At 39.0% G+C, this 18,610-nt stretch overlaps 2 protein-coding genes across 2 annotated transcripts in view; one reads left to right on the top strand and one right to left on the bottom strand.

Annotated features, from left to right (window-relative positions):
• Positions 1-203: 203 nt before the first annotated feature.
• On the top strand, positions 204-4,671 carry SFR1 (SWI5 dependent homologous recombination repair protein 1). Its single transcript, XM_009908139.2, has 4 exons — positions 204-262; positions 2,312-2,424; positions 3,153-3,539; positions 3,734-4,671. Exons 2-4 carry the CDS (start codon positions 2,329-2,331, stop codon positions 3,923-3,925), a joined length of 675 nt encoding a protein of 224 aa, XP_009906441.1. The 5' UTR covers positions 204-262; positions 2,312-2,328; the 3' UTR covers positions 3,926-4,671.
• A 1,458-nt stretch (positions 4,672-6,129) lies between these two features.
• The window catches only part of CFAP43 (cilia and flagella associated protein 43), a 47,153-nt gene continuing 34,672 nt past the window's right edge, over positions 6,130-18,610 (bottom strand). Inside the window, exons 26-39 of the mRNA XM_054163477.1 lie at positions 18,120-18,209; positions 17,297-17,374; positions 16,305-16,430; positions 15,699-15,818; positions 15,509-15,616; positions 14,026-14,112; positions 13,643-13,731; positions 13,050-13,257; positions 12,137-12,249; positions 11,255-11,411; positions 10,243-10,407; positions 8,248-8,328; positions 7,012-7,165; positions 6,130-6,355 (exon numbers count right to left, since the gene is read on the bottom strand). Of these exons, the coding sequence (XP_054019452.1) occupies positions 6,201-6,355; positions 7,012-7,165; positions 8,248-8,328; positions 10,243-10,407; positions 11,255-11,411; positions 12,137-12,249; positions 13,050-13,257; positions 13,643-13,731; positions 14,026-14,112; positions 15,509-15,616; positions 15,699-15,818; positions 16,305-16,430; positions 17,297-17,374; positions 18,120-18,209 (1,731 nt within the window). The 3' untranslated portion in view covers positions 6,130-6,200. The remainder of the gene's footprint in view (positions 6,356-7,011; positions 7,166-8,247; positions 8,329-10,242; positions 10,408-11,254; positions 11,412-12,136; positions 12,250-13,049; positions 13,258-13,642; positions 13,732-14,025; positions 14,113-15,508; positions 15,617-15,698; positions 15,819-16,304; positions 16,431-17,296; positions 17,375-18,119; positions 18,210-18,610) is intronic.

Genomic DNA, 18,610 nt, shown 5'->3' with positions numbered 1-18,610 from the left:
GGCGTTGGAAAAGGCTCTGGCCACAGGGTGGCAGGCCCGCCTTGCACACCAAGCTACAGCAGAGGCGTGTATAAGATTCCTGGGATACCCCGTACTATAGAAACTCGGCTACATTCGGCCCCTCCGCCACACCAACACACGGCCCCGCCTCTACCGCCCGCCCCACAGCCCCACACCGCTCTCCCCTGTGCGCAGGCGCAGAGCTGGGGCGCCGCCGCTCCGCCCCTGTCCCCGGAAGCGGGAGATTGAAGCGCTGAGGCCGGTGAGGGGTTGTGGGTTGGAGGGTTTTTCTCTGCTGGGCTTCTTTTCCTAGGACTAAGGGGAGCGGATTTTGTTCCCTAAAGCTTAGTGGTGCTGGGGTAGAGGAGGGAGGGGAGAGGGACCCTCAGGGCTATCTCCTTCGTTCACACGCAAGTCCCCGGGCCCTGGCCGGACGGCCTTCTGCTTTTCTCCACGGTGGAAAAGTAACTAGAGGAGAATTGTTGTTGTTAAATGGGGCCTTTGGCTGGTGAGAGGAGAACGTAAAAGGAGTAAGCGCTGTTACAGAAGGTAGCGATAAGCAGGCAAACTGAGGCGTGTACTCACCTAAAAGTGCAAAATCAGATTTCCCCTCTTGGCCCCTTACTTGTGGGGCAGAATTATTTTTTCTGTGAGAAATAGTATCTCTTCTTGAAAGTGTGAAGAACTTTTAGGCTGAGATCCTGGGGAAGGATTTTCAGGATGCAGGAGGAAAGTGCTGCTAAACAAGACAACAGGTATTAGTGATCCACTGGCCAGGGTCATTTGAAGACAAATAATCTGCATTGGAATGCGAAGGCAGAGAGTCGCAGGGTTGTTTTTTCTAAGCTGAACCAAGCTAGCTCTTAGGCTTGAAATGAGTTTGCAGCTTAGTAAGATTTATTACTTATTTATGGTATATGGTATCCATAGGAGCGATTAGCCTTTTCTACACCCTTGCTCACATTAAAAAAATAATATTGGTAACTTGCTTTATGTTTTATGAGTGCTGTGGGCTTCCTGTTTAATTGATAGAGTGCTGAAATACCCAATTAACTAGACTTTCTTTATTGAAGTCCGGTGGTTTCTTTTAATAGGATCCCGTATGTTGAATTTTGAACAACTGGGAGAAATGTTGGCTTGTAAGATAAATGAGAACCTGTGTCGTTTGGTATGGAGCCAGGAAGATCAGGGTTGCTGGGTTCATAAAGCTCTGGCATACAGAAGCTTTGCTGTGTGTCATCTCTGAAGAGGAAGCCCCTCATGCCAGTTTTGCGTTGCTTAGTGACTTGTTTGCAGGACTTTATTTTAAAGAGGCTTCTGTTTTGAAACTCTTAATTGCAATTTGCAGATAAACAGGGGTGCAGCTGACGATTTTCCAGCTGCATTGTGGTCATTAGCAGGTGGTTCACAAGTGCTAAACTAAGTTAAACGTTGCCAAGTCGTTTAGCAGTTGGCACATGCTGGGAGGCATGACTTATTATTTTCATTAAGGTGCTTTTCCGAGCAAACTGAGGATGCTTACTTTTAATCTAAAACTCCACTTGTGTGAGTAATTACTTTTTTCAGTAGCATCCCCAGAAGGATTAAATGAGATAGTGGATTATTTTTACCGACGCAGGTACTCAATTATTTTCTGTTATAGAAAAGATTAATTGTTTATGTATGTGGGCAATAAAAATCTTGTGGCTTGCAAGAATCCTTTTATCACGGCTTGGGATGCAGTTAAATGAAGGACTGGCTCCTCATAACCTGTGTTAGTAAGGATTATTGCCTTCAGTTAGACAAGCTGTAAGGGTCATTTAAGTTAAGCAAATGCAGTTTGTTAGGAGTGAGCTGCTTTTGAGAAGTTCGAGGTTGCAAGACCTGACCTTGGATTTATAGGCATGCTGTAATGGACACAATTGCTTTAGAAGTTGTCTTGCTCCGTTTTTAACACTGGAAAGAGGATATAAGTGTGTGGGGGGGAAGAGAATACCTGTAAGATTTTTTTTTTTTTACAACATTTTTCATCTTTGAAGGAAAAAAAAATATCCATACAGCTTTGAGTGTGGGGAAAATGATACACAAAATTCATAGTAAGGTACTTTGTGTCAGTTAGTAGTCTCATTCATCCTCTTGAAGAAAAGCCATTCACAAGCCAAGATGCTACCTAGCACACAGAGCAGTAATGTAACTTATACAGATGTCATTTTTTTAAAGAATTAGAAAATAATCCTTAGTTATTTCTTATTAGAGCTTTTTACTCTGTTCTGCAGCCACATGGCTCATTATAATCAGGTGAAAAGGGCACTCTAATTAATTCTTTTAACAGAAACTACTTATCTCGAGATGGAAGAGCCACTGGATGATAAATTGCCATCTTTGTGCCATACTCCAAAGGATTCTGGGACAGCACCTCCACAGAGGACTAGTTCAGGGAAACAGGTATGAAAACTTACCTGTTTTTCTAATAGTGTGACTCTTCATAGTAACAAATGCTAGTGAAATCATCAAGTAGTCAGAAGTCCCTGAGATCTTGTTTGCTGGAAGGCTAAAAATAGGTATTTTTAGCTACAAGCTAGCTAGGCTTTGTGGTAGGTTTTGTTGGGGTTTTTTTGTTTGTATGTTTGCTTGTTTTTAATCTGTCATCTTCACTTTTCTCAAATTCCAGTTTTCTGGGTTGCTCTGTATGCAGAATGACTTTATGACATGTGCTTGCACCTCAACAAAGTGCGCTGCTTTTGGTTTGCATTTTCTCTGTAACACTGATCTCTACTTCAGTGTTCGTCGTAGCATGCATTACAGTGATGCTGCCATGCTCAGCATCTGGATTTATAGGGCTGTAGCATCTGGTAGGGCTAGTTTACAAGTGCTCCCTAACTAAGCCCTCTCTCCCATATTTTAGTATATTTTCACAGGTAAATGGATTATAACAAATAATTGTTAACTTATATTGAAGAAAAAAGATACCTCTTTTTAGATGCTTGTTGATGAAGGATCTCAAAGCATGATCCAGTCAAAATTATACAAGTAATTTCTGGTGCTCTCAAGTAGTCTGCATGTAAATAATAACCAGGGTAAACACTTCTTACTGTTTTGATTAAAAAAAAAATTGAGATCTTTCTGAGTTTGGTTTGGGGTTTTTTGCTTTTGTTTATTATTTTTCTTTTTAGCCAATGAGTGCAGCTCTGAGGGAGAGATTAAGGAAAACAAGGCGTTCATTTAATGCTAATTTTACGGTACCAAAGCGTCTCAAAATAGACACTGAAGAAAAAGACTGTGCTGATACCGCCAAAGGGTGCCTGCCAGAGGCAAGTACAGGTTGTTCCAGATTACAGGACAGTTCTAAAAACCCAGAAGAAAAAGGCATTGAACACACATGTTTCAAAAGTCCTTTACAGGAGAGCAGTCTCTGTGGATCAGCAGAGAATTCAGATGTGCAACAGGCTGATCTTAGCCAGGAACAGTCTCTGGAGGAAAAATCAAGGCTGGTAAAGCAAGTGCAAGAGAAGGAAGAATTACTTCGAAGGCTCAAGCTGGTAAAGATGTATCGATCCAAGGTGAGGCAAAGGGAACCTTTGAAAAGGCACTTGTAAGTGGAAATCATGGTGCAGTTCTCATTAATGTAGGCAACAATGCTGACTCGCTTTGTGTGGTGTTTATTTTCTCAGTTTTAAGGCATTTTATAAAAAATAGATCTGCATCAAAAAACCCCACGTTTCAGCAAGTGATACTTTTTATGTCCCTGTTTCAGAGCAACCTGTCTGAACTGCAGGCTTTGATAGCGAAATGGAGAAGTGGTACCCAGCTGATGCTATACGAGCTGCAGTCAGCCTTTTCTACAGATGGCAAGAAAGTGAGTCTCACGCAGCTGATAGATACTTTTGGATTAGAAGACCAGCTATTGCACTACAGCAGAACAGAAGAAGATTTTGTGGATGCATAATCTGCAAGTTGAAAGCTTTTAATTATGTGCAACAGCAGAAAAGACTGAATTCTGACACACAAGATGTGTTGATCAAACAATGGACTTTATGCTTGAGGTTAGGAGGTTTTCTCAGGAGGTCCTTATAAAGCTCAGTACTTAGATACAACAGGCACTGTAAAAGGCATTACTTAATGGAAGAGATCAAATTGATGTTTTGGAAAGCCTGACTTGATAATAGATTAGAAAATTGCTATTTAATAAAAATTAAAATGAAATTAAGTCATACTTTAACAGGTAGAAGGCAATCTGTTCTTTGATCAGTCTTTCCAGGGTTACTTGTCTTGAACTAATGAACTCTAATTGTTGTTTCTATTGATGTTCAGATAGGGCAGAGTTCAGTGCTTTGTTCACAGATACATCCTCATTTTACAAATGTCTTCCTGCAGTTAATGAGAGCATTTTGCAAGTTAAATAAAGATAACTAATTTTCATGGTGTTAATATTCTGAAGCTGCAAGAGATGGTCTTGATATCTTTAGTTATTACTGAGGGAAATGTGCTATAATGCAACCATTTTAAGGTATTGATCCAGCCTGTTGTCTTTAGGGAAACTGTCTCGAGCATTCTGCCACAGCCTAAGCTAATAGAAAGGAAGGCAAGAAAATTACAGCCAGGTTCTGTCTACTCTGCTACTTCACATGAGAGCCAAGGTGTTTTGTCACTTCAAATAAGTAAGAAAAACAAGGCCTTGTATAATGGGAATCCTTCAAATTTGGCATCATAGTGCTGAGTAAAACTTCAGCATTTCCTATATCCTCCAATAAACGCTGTCGCTTTGAAATGCTTTTTTTCATCTTTACTTGAAATTGCCTATTTCTCTCATCAGGGCTTGTGCATATAGTGTGGTGACTTTTATATGCTTTTATTCTCCTCAAAATCACTGCTCATCAGGTGTAACAATACATAAATCTTAACTAGTCTACACCTGTCCCTGCTATGAATAGTGGTTTATATGCAATCATATTCCTTACTGGTTCTACATTAACTGTTTTGATTTTAGGTGGCATTTCCCATTTCCTCGACAAGGGAGTAATTTTCTTACATATCTCAAGGGAAAGAAAATCAAAGATTATACAGATCCTTTCAACATTATTAGGGCTCATTAGACTTAAGTCTGTGATTTGCTTTTAAGAATACTGATTGCTGCTACCCACAGAGGTTTAATGAAGAAAAACCTCTGTTGCTGATAATTTTAAGTATTAAGATACTATTCTGCCTCTTTATGTTAGTAAAAAAAAAAGATGATGGTGCCTGGTGGAGAGTGCTGTTCCTTGAGAGCCATGGCAAAGTTGGAACTGTGCTGCTTCTAGGAAAGTTTCAGCAGAAAGAAAAGTCTTGCAAGAAGAATGAAGATGTAATTAGAATCCTTACAGACCCTAGTAAGAGATGGTAAAGCAGAAAGTGGAGGTGGTCACAAGGGAAGTAGTTTTCCTTACAAGTGTAGAATTTTGTTAGATGAAAGTATCAGAGCTGTTAATGCTCTCACAATGGAATTAATGTAGATTTTATGTGAATGTAAGAAAGGAGAAGAATCTCACCATGGATGAGGGAAATAAAAATCTGTGAGAATGACCACTTTTCAGCAGTCAATTTTAGTAACTGTTGATAAAAGGGTTGCCATTTGTAGCTGTCTTGGAGAGATGTGACAGGAGACTGGATCACAAATCAGTGTGAAGGTGTGGGAGATAGCAGCAACTATTTCATGGGGCCCGATGCTTCCAAACCTAGTTTTCTTGTGATTCTGCCAGTGGCAGCAGCTAGAGCTGCTGGTGGCTGTGGGTAATTAGGCTGTCATAAGCTGCAGCAGCTTTAGGGACTGGGCCAGGTAGCACACATGGTCATGCTGAGGCATACCATCATCTCAGTGACCCAGATCCATGCCATCACAGATGTATATTTTTAAAAGCAAGATGAAGTGAAAGGCACAGATGGATATACAAAGAGATCTGTTCTATTAATATACAATTTCTGTACCCTTTGTTTTCTGTAATGGGCTATACAGTTTATATAATTAAAATGGCAGAAATCTTATGAACAGAAATATGGAGTTATGACTAGGTATAAAATGTACAAAACAAGCCAAACATGCATCTTTGAAACTGAAATTATTTTTTAAGAAATCACAGAAGAAATCATTTATGGAAAAAAAAAAGTTCAAGGAGCAGAAAGCAGGCAAATGTCCAAGCTCTTTTTTTCAGTCAAAACCATGGTACTATATACCAGGACTCTGATTTTTAAAGAATAGGGAATGTTCTTGATCTTAGTCTTTGAACTTCTGCCTGAAGAATTTCAAACTGTTCTTCCTGTTCCTTTACAAGACCCCGTAGGTGTTTCTGCTTCAAAATCTCTTGGTAACGCTGCTTTGCAATCTCAGAAGCATACTTTGTGTCTGCATAAAACAAAACACAAGGGTTAGCCTGTGTTTGTAGGGGATGTATAGTGTGTGTTTATACTGGACCTCCCCTGTGGATATTCCAAGTTCTGTACAAAATAGACAAGCATTTTTACAAAGGCTCACAGCTGGGCTTCTGAGTCTATAGTACTGAATAAAGCAAAACAAAATCCAAAGGGCACTGGGAATCCTTCCTTTAGTTTCTAGCAAGTACTTGACATTTTGAAAAATCTGTAACTGTCTTTCACTAGTGGAAAGATCTTGACAGTTTTCCTGTCAGTGGATACGCTTCTTAGCTTCACCTTATTGCCTCCGTTCACTTGAATAGGAGGAAACAAGTAGGTTGAACAGTTCTGGGGAAGAATGAAAGCATGTTGCCTAATTAGTGTATCAATTACTATAATATTTTGACTCTAATAATTTCAGCAATTTAGTCAATTCTGGTTACAAGAGCAACAGTCTCCAGGTATGCTCTTAAGTAAACAATGTTAAATTGGTGTGTTAAAAAGGGCGCTGCTAATTGTGCACATACAGTAATAAACAGGTGTTCCTCGCCCCTCAGCTGATGCTGATGGAGAACAGGACTGTCCAGCCTTGGAGATGTTTTCTGAAAGTTCTTTCCTTATGACTTAAAGTGCATTACTGTGACTCACCAGCTGCCTCAGAGATATGTCTCCTTTCTGAAACAGAGGCAAGCATTTCTTTCAGCTCCAGGCTGAGCTCATAGTTTGCTTGGTTTTTCAGACTGATGCGCTTCTCCAGCTCTTTAACTCTTTTCTGACGTCTCTTCACATTCTTCTTGTGCAGCTGTCCATTTCCAAATTAATGCAGCAAACATATGAAATACAAAAGCTGTTCAGACAAACATCATGGAAACCTATAATCTTATTAAGCAGGGCATTGTAACTCAAGAAATATTCATGTACTTTGATTTGAGTAGTAGCACATTCTAGCTTTACTTTATATGGTGTCTTTCACACACTGGGTTCCAGTATGCTTTATGGGGTTCAGGTTGGACTTGATGATCCCTGGGGTCTCTTCCAACCTTAGTTGTACTGTGATACTGTGATACTGTAATATAAGTAGCAGACAAGGAACAAAGAGGTATGGGTCAAGGGAGAGAGATACATTAAAATATAAAGTCTGAAAAGCAAAGGGAGTAAAGTAAGTCAACGGAACCAAACATTCTTGGCTGCTAGGAGCTGCTGGAGAAAGAATTGTTGTGCTGAAACTGTTGGATGGATTATAAAGGGGGAAGATAAATGCTAATGAGAAGAGGAGGCTGATGCCAGGTAGAGCAACCTGGAGAAAATCCAGTGAAATCACTTAAAAACAAAGATAATAATTTGAATGTTGATGAGGGAGCCAGCAAAATCAGATTGTGTGTCTGTTACTTTGAATATAGGGGGGTAGTGGTATTATGAACAGGCTGGTGCTCCTGGAGAGAAACATTAAGCAGTGAAGACTGGAGGAAAGCTTCATTAGAAATGGAAGAGTGACTTTTATAGGTAGTGCTCTGTAAGAAGCAATAAGCAGATCTGCATTCAGATGTTCAGGAAGGAAAGCATTTAATTCCTGTCACAGAGCAAGAAGTTTTCTCTCTGTAGAGTTGATCTGTGCTGCAATCCATGTATGATGACTGCTTCCAAAGACTTTAGAGATCTGCTGCTGTAGTCAGTTCAGCACAAGTTGAAGAAACTACTGAAAGTCAGATGAATAAATACATGGCTATATATATATTCATCTGTGCTGCTATGGCTACACTCCAACAGTCCTTGAGTTACCACGCCTATATCGATTGTACTTACTCCTTACAAACACCTTGCTAATGAAGGAGAGGGGTTGCATTTAAACTGTCTCTCAAATGCGGTGATTCACTTAGCATTTACCTCATCCATGATGCCAAGACTCTGCTCCATCACTGAAATACGGTGGGCGATGCGGCTGTTGTAGTTCAGCTCAGTTAGGAACTGAAGAATTAAAAGCAGAAAGAAACCAGCTCAGTAAGCCTGTTTGTTCTTAACAATTCCACACTTCCATAAAGACAATTATACCATGTGAAACTCAAACCCCTAGAATTTTTCACAGTGAAAAGTCTTACTAGGGATCATAGATGAGCACTGTAAAGATATTCTGGAATGCTGTGTTAATACCAGACTGCACAGGCATTAAAGAGAGTGTTATCTATCATGTGTTAATGGAAACAAATACCAAGCAAATTTGTTATGAGGATGTCAGAAAGACCCCAAGCTATACTGTTGCTTATAAGGTAGTCTAAGCTAACATAGCTGGAGGCCAAAGTGCTATATAGTCTATCATTAGGTCAGAGAAGAAAGTGATTATTTTCTGCCAATGGGCTTTCTCATAAGTCTTACTTCTTTTACTGTTGATGTATCTGCATGGTAATTGAGGTTGCAGATTATTACAGATATTTTCTTGGGCACACTGCTACTAAAATACTTTTTATTCAAGTGACAGATGGTAAAACGTGCTGTATGACCTACAATGGGCAGCAGGCAGATTTCTGTAGATGCAGATTCACCCTTCCAGAGTACTGTCCCACAGATAAAATTTTGTGGACAGCTCTAGTTAGAATAGGATAAATAGGAAAAGTCCTGCAGGCTCCTTGTCTCTAGCACCAAAGTACTTTCACTGTCTGCTTCATTAATAGCCCTCTTTCCAGGTGTAGTCAGGTCCTTGCCTGCACACATTTATCAAAGCCACTGTTTTTTCTGTTCCTATTTCTGGAGTCTCTGTTGCCTTTTCTTTCTTACTAACCCCACATTTCTACTAAAAAAGTGAAGTAAAGCCAAACCCTTCAGAGCATTCAAAATTCTGGTTAAACTGGTATATGCCCTTGCTATGGGCAAGTCTAACTCTCTCTGAAGGGCAATTGTCCTGCTCATCAGTTTAAATGAAGTGTGAACTAATGGCAACGCTGGTGATAAATTTGCTACAAGAACTTTTCAGTGTGTTGTCACATCACCTCTCTGTAAAGATATTTGTTGGTGTTATTTACAGGAGTCCCTTGGCTGTGATTCAGAAGTGAACAAGCAGTTTGGAGAGCAGCAAAACAAATGAAGCCTGAGAAAAACATGTATTTGGGGGTTTCTTTTAATTGTTTGATTGAAATGCAATATCCTTACCTGCTCTCCAACATTCCTCTTTTAGAATGTGCTTTATAGCTCTCCCTACTGCAGTGTCTCCACCTACCCATCCTCCAATATCCCTTAGTACAAACCTTTATGCCCTCCACTATATCACCACAAAACCATCAGCTCTTCCTGAAGCCCTCTACATCCCATATTGCCATATCCTTGGGCTTCCCCTACAACCTTTCTTCTTTCTTGATTATTCTTCCACTTGTATCCTTGCCTCACCTACACAATTTTACTTAAGCAGGGCTTGTTCAAAGCTATGTGGGTGCTGACTTGCTTCTGCCTCTTGCCTGCCAGGCAGAGCAAACCCTTGTTCTGCCACTGGGTCAACAAACGGAAGCGAGTAAGGCTCCGTGAAACTTGCTGTGAGTACACGCAGCTTTGTGTACCGAGCTAAAGTTACGGTAGTTCTGTGAGATACCAGATGGGGGCACCTCAGACCTTTCACTTGAAAGGAAGTGACAGTGCTTGATCTAAAAGATCTGTTCCCTGTGGGAGCAAAATCCTCATTCCGTACTCAGTGCCAGTTTTGAAACACTAAGTTAGTGACAAGTTTGCCTTCATTTACAACTTAACATCCCAAAGAACTTAATCATCGATCAGTTTCAAGAGTTTCAAACCTATTAGGCATTGACTCTTTCCATAGTAGTAAGGGACTTAAGAGGTACAAACTATCTTACAGCAGCAAAATTTTCTGCAGTCACAATAGAAATCAGAGAAACTCACTAGCTGTCGATCTTTGGAAATATTTAGTGTTAGAATATCTCGAGCCTTCTGGTTCAGATCTTCAATCTGCATTCTCATTTTCTTGTGTTCCCATTCTAACTGAAATATCCCTTTAGAGAAGTCTTTACATTCCACCATACTAGCAACTTTTTTTTCTCCTTGAGCCTGAAAAAAAAATAGATTAATCTTAATTAACACACTTTACAGATTATGAAATAATTCTTTGCAACAAGATGGGCAAGCTTCTGAAGTTACAATTTTAGTCAAGAAAGCAGGCTATATTGCAGTCTCTCTCCAGTCTTTGCTCCAGATGGTCATCTTTTGTGGAACTTTGTTCCCTTTTATGCTCTGTGCCACAGCCTTGGATCACAGAAGGAGATGAAGAAAATTGCAACTAGCCTCTCTCTCTGTCTTCCTGTCTTTTGTAAGAATGGGGAGTCATTTTAGCTCTACAAAATACAGCCTTGCTCTGTACAAGGTATTTTGCAGTCATTACTGAAGGCTTTGTTCAGTTGCAGTAAGAAGCAATTTCTGTACAGCTAGAATGCCTAGAAAAAGAACTTTTAATCAGAGTATGAAAAATTCTTTTAAATAAAAAAATTCTTTTAAATTTCACTTTATATGGAAAAGTGTGTTAATGTTTTTTTAAATCTTAATGGAAGGTAGCATTCAAGTACTTCTTAACATGACTGTAAGTTTGCCTGGAGGGAATTTCTGGATTGGTGCCCAGGTTGTTAGCATTTTCTATTTGCAGCGTGTAAGTGATGGTGTGTCTAAAAACTGGTGCCATTTCATTGATCTGAATTGTATTGATCAAACATCAAAAAAGCAGTCTGTATTGCAATCTTTACAGCATGGTAACAGACATTACAGAATTTTTAATAGCTTCTAGATTACAACTGAGCCTACTGATGTGTAGTGAACTGGATGTCAAACTCAAGACAAACCAGAGCCATTAAGGACAATACATTTGTTTTAAAAGCTTACATTTCCTTTGGATAACATAAATTACCATGATAGCACAATTGAGTTCTTCAATAACACTCTTATTAATGAGAACAGCATCTCTGTAGTCTGGGATCTCAGTACTTTCTATTTCCACCTGTCCTTGTTTTAGCAGAAATTGGATAGTCAAATTCAGATGAAGTTTCATCTTCTCCTTGTGCAGCCTAAAATAGCAGAAAGCAAGAGCAACTGTTATATAAATCCTCCCCTGATTCTCAAAGTGTTTCAAGTCTTCATGCCTGTCTTCTCTTTGCTCCCGATGACTTACAGAACCTGCAATTTATTTCTATACCACTGGATTCAGTTTAACAACCTCTAGCACATGTTCTGAGAGTGCTGAACAGAAATCTGAATGAGACTTGAAAAGAAAATTCAGGAAACTCCCAGCTAGCACCTGTTTTCTTGTATCATTTATCGTGAGGTTTGTTCCTGAATGACAACAAATGAGAGAATTATGTCATGTACATGAGAAAATGAAATGTTGCAGGTCCAAGAGCTCAGTGAAATCAGGTGTCACGTCGTTTATTGTAATCACTGTATCTTAAGCCTGCGTGACTAAAGTTTCACTGAGCTAGCTTGCACATATATGGCCTTGAAGGCTTTGGGGGTTTCACCGTATGATGTAGCTTTTGAGGCAGTCAGTTTGCAGTGAAGTCCAATGCTGCCATCCTTACTGATACCATTACTAAGGATGGTAGATTAAAACTGGTTTGACCTGCTCACATGTGTGGCAATCAGACCTCATTTCAGAAATATCATAGGTCTCTTAGATGAATGCTAGATAAAAGAGTGTTGGAGAACACAGCTGTGTAATTGTGTATGTCACTTCTGGTTCTGTGTTGGTAGAGTACTAAAATGTAGCTGAACATAGGAAAAGAAACAACATTACCAAGTGAGTTCTTGAAAAATGCCTTCTATTTCTAATGTAATGTTGTCATTGTCATCCATTCTGCTCTGGAGAAAGGCCTGCATTTCTGACAGCGTCCGCATCTTCCATTTCACCTAAACAAGCAACATTCTGAACTTTATCAACTTTGTTACTATGTCAGGGCGAGACTCTCCAAGAACACAGAAGACAAGTTCTTAAGAAGACATAGATAAGTATAAATATGCAGCCTGGTATTTTAAGAATCCCAAGTAGAGCACATGAGACATAGAGGTTACAATCCTTACACTCTGCTCTGAAAATTATTCATTTATGCATGGTTTATTCACCTGGAGGGAAATCATATTTCCTTCTCTTTCGGTCAAAGGTTATGTATCTCTGTCTCATGACAATTCGGATTTACACCTTCATGATTTTAAACTGACCAAACAGCTTGCTATGACTTTCCAGCAACACACTTGGTTAAGAATTGCTCTTCATGTTCTAGAAACATGTGGGAATGCATTGCTGCAAACATAGAATGCTCATGGGAGAGAATGACTTCAACAGATGATGGAAATGAAATAACGATTTTTTGGGTATGGATAGAGAAGAGAAAAATGATCTTTATTTTTCAATGAAACCATATCAGGATCATAATCATTCTGCTTGAATTTATCCACATTAATGTGCACTTTTTTCCTTTGAAGAAGAAGTAGAGCTGGTTTCCATTGATGACATTTCTATTACTCTCAACAGACTTTGGCTTCTTTCAAACTCAAAACTATCAGAATGTGGCAACTTTCAAACTCAAATGCAGCTTATGTGTGCTGCATTCTCATTTCAGCACTAGCTTGACCTTACACTTGAATTCCACAGCAGTTTAAAACCTGAGAACATCAAGAAGTTAACTGGCAAAATAAAGATGTTTACATACCAGCTCCTCACTCTCGATTTTATTTCGTCTAGCCAGACAAAAACGCTCCCATACAGACTGGTCTAAGCCATCAGGCATGTGCTCAGGACTATCCAGTTCATTCATGGCTTTCCTTAAAAGGGTAAGTGCCTCTGTGTAATCTTCAACTGAGACTGAACAATCCCTATATGGGTTAGCTGTGTCAAGGAGCAGTTCTCTCTTTGGGGTCCTAGTGCACATACACAGTATATACAGTATTTACATTTTTCTTGCCTAAAAGAAGCTCACAAACAACTAAGACCATTTCATACTCTCAATCTCTAGCAAACAGCAGATAGGTAACATTGCATCTTACACAAAATAAAAGTATATGTCTTTGAGACCTGACGAGTATTGTGTTTAAGATAGATTGTGTGGGATGAATAAGGAAATAGAAGTACTCAAACCCAGCAATCTTTAATACGATGGGAAATTGTCTATTGTTAACTGTTCAATAAAAAGCAGGCAGTCTACTGATCATCAAAATAATTTAGACTACTGAAATAAATAGCATTCTCATTCTTGACTCAGAAGAAATATTAGTATTTAAACAGATGGAATCGGGGGGATCTTACCTTGGTCGATGTTTGTAAAGTTGGATAAGTTCATCAAGGAGATCCTCAGGTACATCAGCAAACTCCCTTGTAAAATCACACTGCAGATCCTAGGAGGGAAACAGAAAGCTTTTTTGTTATTAAAATGTTCTATTTAAAGAAGCCTGCCAATATCTTAGAAATAGATAATATGGTGCTCTTCCAAGCACTCCCAAGCATCACAGATATCAGGACTATTTCTTAAATTCTTCTGTGCACATATTCTCCTTTACTGCATCATTTCAGTGACCAGCAACTTGACCAGAACTTATCCCATGCTTTGAGTAAAGCATGTTCTTCTCATTATCAAGACACAGCATTAACTTTTTAACTTCTGAACATCCTTGTGCTGCTGAGAGTCTCACCGTATCTTCAGCGAGTGCAATCTCATAGACATCTGCATAATCCTCAATTTTACTTTCTGTAGTCCGGACCGTTTTTGCAGTCTTCACCTACAAAAAAACCAAAAGATTTCAGGAATGAAACTCAGTCAGCAGAGGCACTGAGGGTCCATTCATACACACTGGTGAAGCTGATATTTTGTTAATTCTAGAGAAAGCCCTTGTGAGCTATTTTTACTAACAATATAATATGTTCTTCAGGGGGTTTACCTGTATGCTTGCAAATTTTCTTTTTACACTTTGTAAGGATCTGTGTTGATATTTCTTGTCACTCACATAGATCCCTTTTTGCTTTCATGTCATCAAAGGTCAAAAATTCTCAAATGCTCTTCTGTGGAGCATTCCTCATTTTAGAATGCAGTTTCCCTGGTCTCATGACATAGTTCTGCTATGTGCCAGGATACTAACTCATCTGTTTTATTGATGCTATTAGATGCTTATAGTCTGTTGGGAAGACCATTTTGTTCTATGTGACAGTTTGCATGGACCAAAAGATACATGAATTGGGACACTTAGACATTTCAGAAAGGTAACCTAGGGTATACTTGACCTCAGATAATTTTTAAACTAGTTAAGCCTATCCAGTGGTAGAGGCTAGATGCTCACATACAAATGGTTGTTTGCAGGTCCAAACGCAGAAATCTGTAGACGTCAAGAAGGAGATCTGACATGAGGAGGCATTTGTACATCACCTGTGAACTCAGGAACATCTCCACAAAGATAAAGTGGGCAAAGTCCCAAGAACCAGAACCAAACTGCAGACTACCACCACTTAGATTACCTAAGTCATACAAGTACTGGCAGGACACAGGAATCAGAACTATCACTCAAAACAATTACTACAGGCAGTAAGCATGTGCCCGTAAATCCAAATCTACTACTTGTGTTCTTCAGTCTTTTGTTAACTTGTGTCTGGTTTGACAGGAATGTGTAAATTCTTTAGAGATTAAAATGGTAGTAAGACTATAAACACTTTTTACACTGTGATATTTTCCATGGCCAGATGCTCACATGCTACTTCTGTCTATGCTTTGAACTGGCAAGCACAAGTCACTGTGGCCCTGGCCTACTGGACATCTCAGTGCAGAATGTGATGGTGTTACACATTCTTTTATGCATCTTCCTCTCATAAAAGCATCATAACTGGTGCTTCCAGCTTGATACTGGATAGCAAAAATATTACATATAGGAAACAAATAGCAGCATGCCCTTTTGAATATATGGGGTTTTACCAGAGAACTCTAGATGTACCAAGATGAGAATCTAATCAAGACCATATGTATTTATAATGCATGTCACCTATACTAGTAAAGAAAAACTATCAGTGACCTTGTAAATTGTCAGAAACTCATGGCAAAATTTTTATTTGAAAAGAACAGCCTTCACAAGAAACTGTACTGTAAGTATTATACTTTTCCTATGAAGAGCATTCCAAATGATAACTTACTTTTTCTTTCTCCTTTTTCATAAGGAAATTATTAAGTCCAGCTGCTCTAGTGTCCAACTCCTCATCCAACAGCAAGGCATAAATGAGATTGACTATTTTGAGTTCTTCCTGTGAAATTATGATAATAAAAAATGTTAACAGTGCTGCTTGCACAGAGGGAGAGATGAAAAATTCATGTTCTCTGCAATACCTGATAGATGACCATCTCTAATTTCACCTTCCTTTCAGAGAGTTTGCATACAGCCTTGTCAAAATTTTGTGTTGTTTCCTGGATGGAAGCTTCAAGTTTCTTCAGTTTGTTCTTTAGTACCTGGGGAAGGGAAGCACAAGAGCAGCCCTATTACATCTGGAGGAATAAAGAAGCTCTGATATAGTATATCAGATACTGGAGAATGCACAATATGGAGCTCTATTCTTCAGCCAAAATGCCTCAGAAATTACTTGTTTGGAAGGACAGTGCTGCCAGGCTACCAAGTTATGTTGTTCAAATACCACTTTGAAGGATAAATATAACTGTATTATTTGTGTATGCAACCAGCAACTCTGTGAATGGAACCTGAAAAAATCATTTTAGGAATACTGGTACCTTTGTGTAGGAAAGGAATAGTAACTGATATAAGTGAAGATTGCCTTATTTTACTGTCTAAGCTAGGGCTTACTTAATATGCCTCATGATCTTTGTTCTTCATTTATTCTTTTTATTAGAATTCAGTTTTAGAAGTAGCTCCTAAGAAGACCAGTAGCTTTGGTCAGGAATACTGAGAACAAACCCATTAATTTTCTTATTTTGCTTTACCATTCTATATTTTTCTTTTTCTTCTTCCAGCTCCTTGACTTTTTCCTCATATTCTCTGAATATTTCCTTTTCTTCATCATTCCAAATACGCTCAGGCTTGGATATAAAAGAAGGTGGAGGAATATCCTGGAAGCATTGAAAAGAAATACCTTTCAAAGGGAATATTATGTCTCCATTAACACACTAACAAACTATAGCACAGGTCAAATTTAATAAAGGCACTTTTTGGTGGTAAGTAAGGTTGAAGCCTTAAGTCTAAATAACAGTTATATTCTGTTTCTCTGGTCTGTTACTTGCACCAGTAGTTTTGGTGCTCTTCTCTGTCACTTGCTTATGGGTATTCACCTGTAAAATACAAGTATTTTAGACATACTACTGTTGGTACAAGGTATACCACATTTCCTATTTCAGAACCCCAAATTTAACTCCTAATATTCTATAGTCCCATACTTCTCCTATACTTCTAATTCTTATATACTCCTAAACTCCTCCTATACTTCTAAATAGAGTTCTAATTTTACAAACCAGATCAATTCCAAGGAGCGTGCTTGGGTTTGCCCTGTCCTGTGTCTGTGACACTCCTTCCTTTACTTTCTTTACTTCCTTATTCCTTCCTTCCTTTACTACTGTGCTTTCTCTGTTTGCTGAGTGAAATAGGATGCAGTGTTTTTTCTGTAAGATCACTGCCATGGATAATAGACTCTTTTTCCAGGAATACAGCTGTTGTAATGGCAATACTCAATTATGTTCCCAGAGTATTCCACTGTGATAGGGACAGGTCTTGATGGGTAAATCATACACAGACACTAGACATTCGTGGTCTCTTTTGAGCCCAGTGTATGTTCTCTCATGGAGTCCATCTAGGCATAATGCAATTCTACAATTCTCTAACTTCCTTCTTCTGCTTAGGCTGGAAATCATTGCTACTTGAATTTCACCTTTCCTTAAAAGCCCACAAGCTACCTAAATGATATGGCAGAAATGTCACTCACGATTTTCAAGATGTCTTCCTTTTTGACTTCTAGCACTCCACCCATCATGTCATTAAGAGCACGTAGTCTTTCATTGTCCTGGGAATTGGCACAAAAGACATTTTAGGGTACAAAAGGAAGTGTAGTACTTGGAAGTTTGGGGAACAGTAATAGGGTAGGTCTCCTCTAGATCACTGACATGATTATACTGTGTGTCACTGGTAGGTTAATGCTCTTTGGTGATAGGTGTGAAATATGCTAAAAGTCTCAGATTTTTTTTCTGGTGGAGACATGTTCATATACCAAAACACTTACTACAACTGCCATGCTGGCAGTTTTGGAAAGAATACACAGGCCAGTTGGCAGGCTAGGATGAAGGAAGTTGTAGTGTCACTGTCTTATTGTACATTTCTTTTGGGGCCATCTTTGGCTTTTCATGGATAGATCTGAAAGCCAGAGGAAAGCACTACAATCGTCTAGTCTGACCCCTGAAGAACAGAGGCCACTCAAGTCAACAAACACATATGAAGCATAAAGCTCTCAACTGAGCAGTAGCATGCATTTAGAAATGTATCTAAGTCTCCAGTCACCTGCCACAGCATTTTCAATTGCCTCTAAGCACATTTTAAAAAACTGTAAGCCTAACACTAAATCTTTCCTTCCCACAACTGGTCTGTGTAGTTCTGATTATAAATGATGATAATAATAAGAAAAGGCACACATCATCATTACCTAGCAATTTACATTTATTTTCTTATACTGGAATGTTCCAGAGCAGCAAAAACTAAATGAACCTAACAAGAGACAAAGGTTTATTCAGTAAAAAGTACACTACTTCAAGTACCGTGTCGGCACGGCGTCTTTCCATTTCAAGGTTAGCCAGCATTTCTGCTTTCTCTCTCTCTTGTTGACTCAAGTATTTTTCAGCTTTAATCTGAAGGAAGGAAGTGAGGTTCATATCAGAGTTCTTTCCTCCAAACATGATCACATGTGAACTAAGAACATTTTGAAAGACAGTGTAATATCACAGTATCACTAAGGTTGGAAGAGATTTCAAAGATCATCGAGTCCAACCTGTCACCACAGACCTCATGACTAGACCATGGCACCAAGTGCCACATCCAATCCCCTCTTAATTGTTCTTCTGAACAGCTCCAAAAGCTATATTTAAACATGCTAAAGTACAAACTACCATCAGTTTTGTTCATGCTTTGTGCAGAATCTTTCTGACAGAGGAGTAACACAAACTGATGGGGGAAGAGAGAGAAGTAGGGAAAGACTGACCAAAAGAGCAGATGAAATCAATGTGTGAGGATTATGGCGTGTCTTTATAAG

Source organism: Dryobates pubescens, chromosome 8 (genome assembly GCF_014839835.1).
Source record: "Dryobates pubescens isolate bDryPub1 chromosome 8, bDryPub1.pri, whole genome shotgun sequence".
In the NCBI taxonomy this organism is placed as follows: domain Eukaryota; kingdom Metazoa; phylum Chordata; class Aves; order Piciformes; family Picidae; genus Dryobates; species Dryobates pubescens.
Note: the sequence above shows the minus strand (reverse complement) of the source record. Positions and strands in the feature narration are given on the sequence as shown.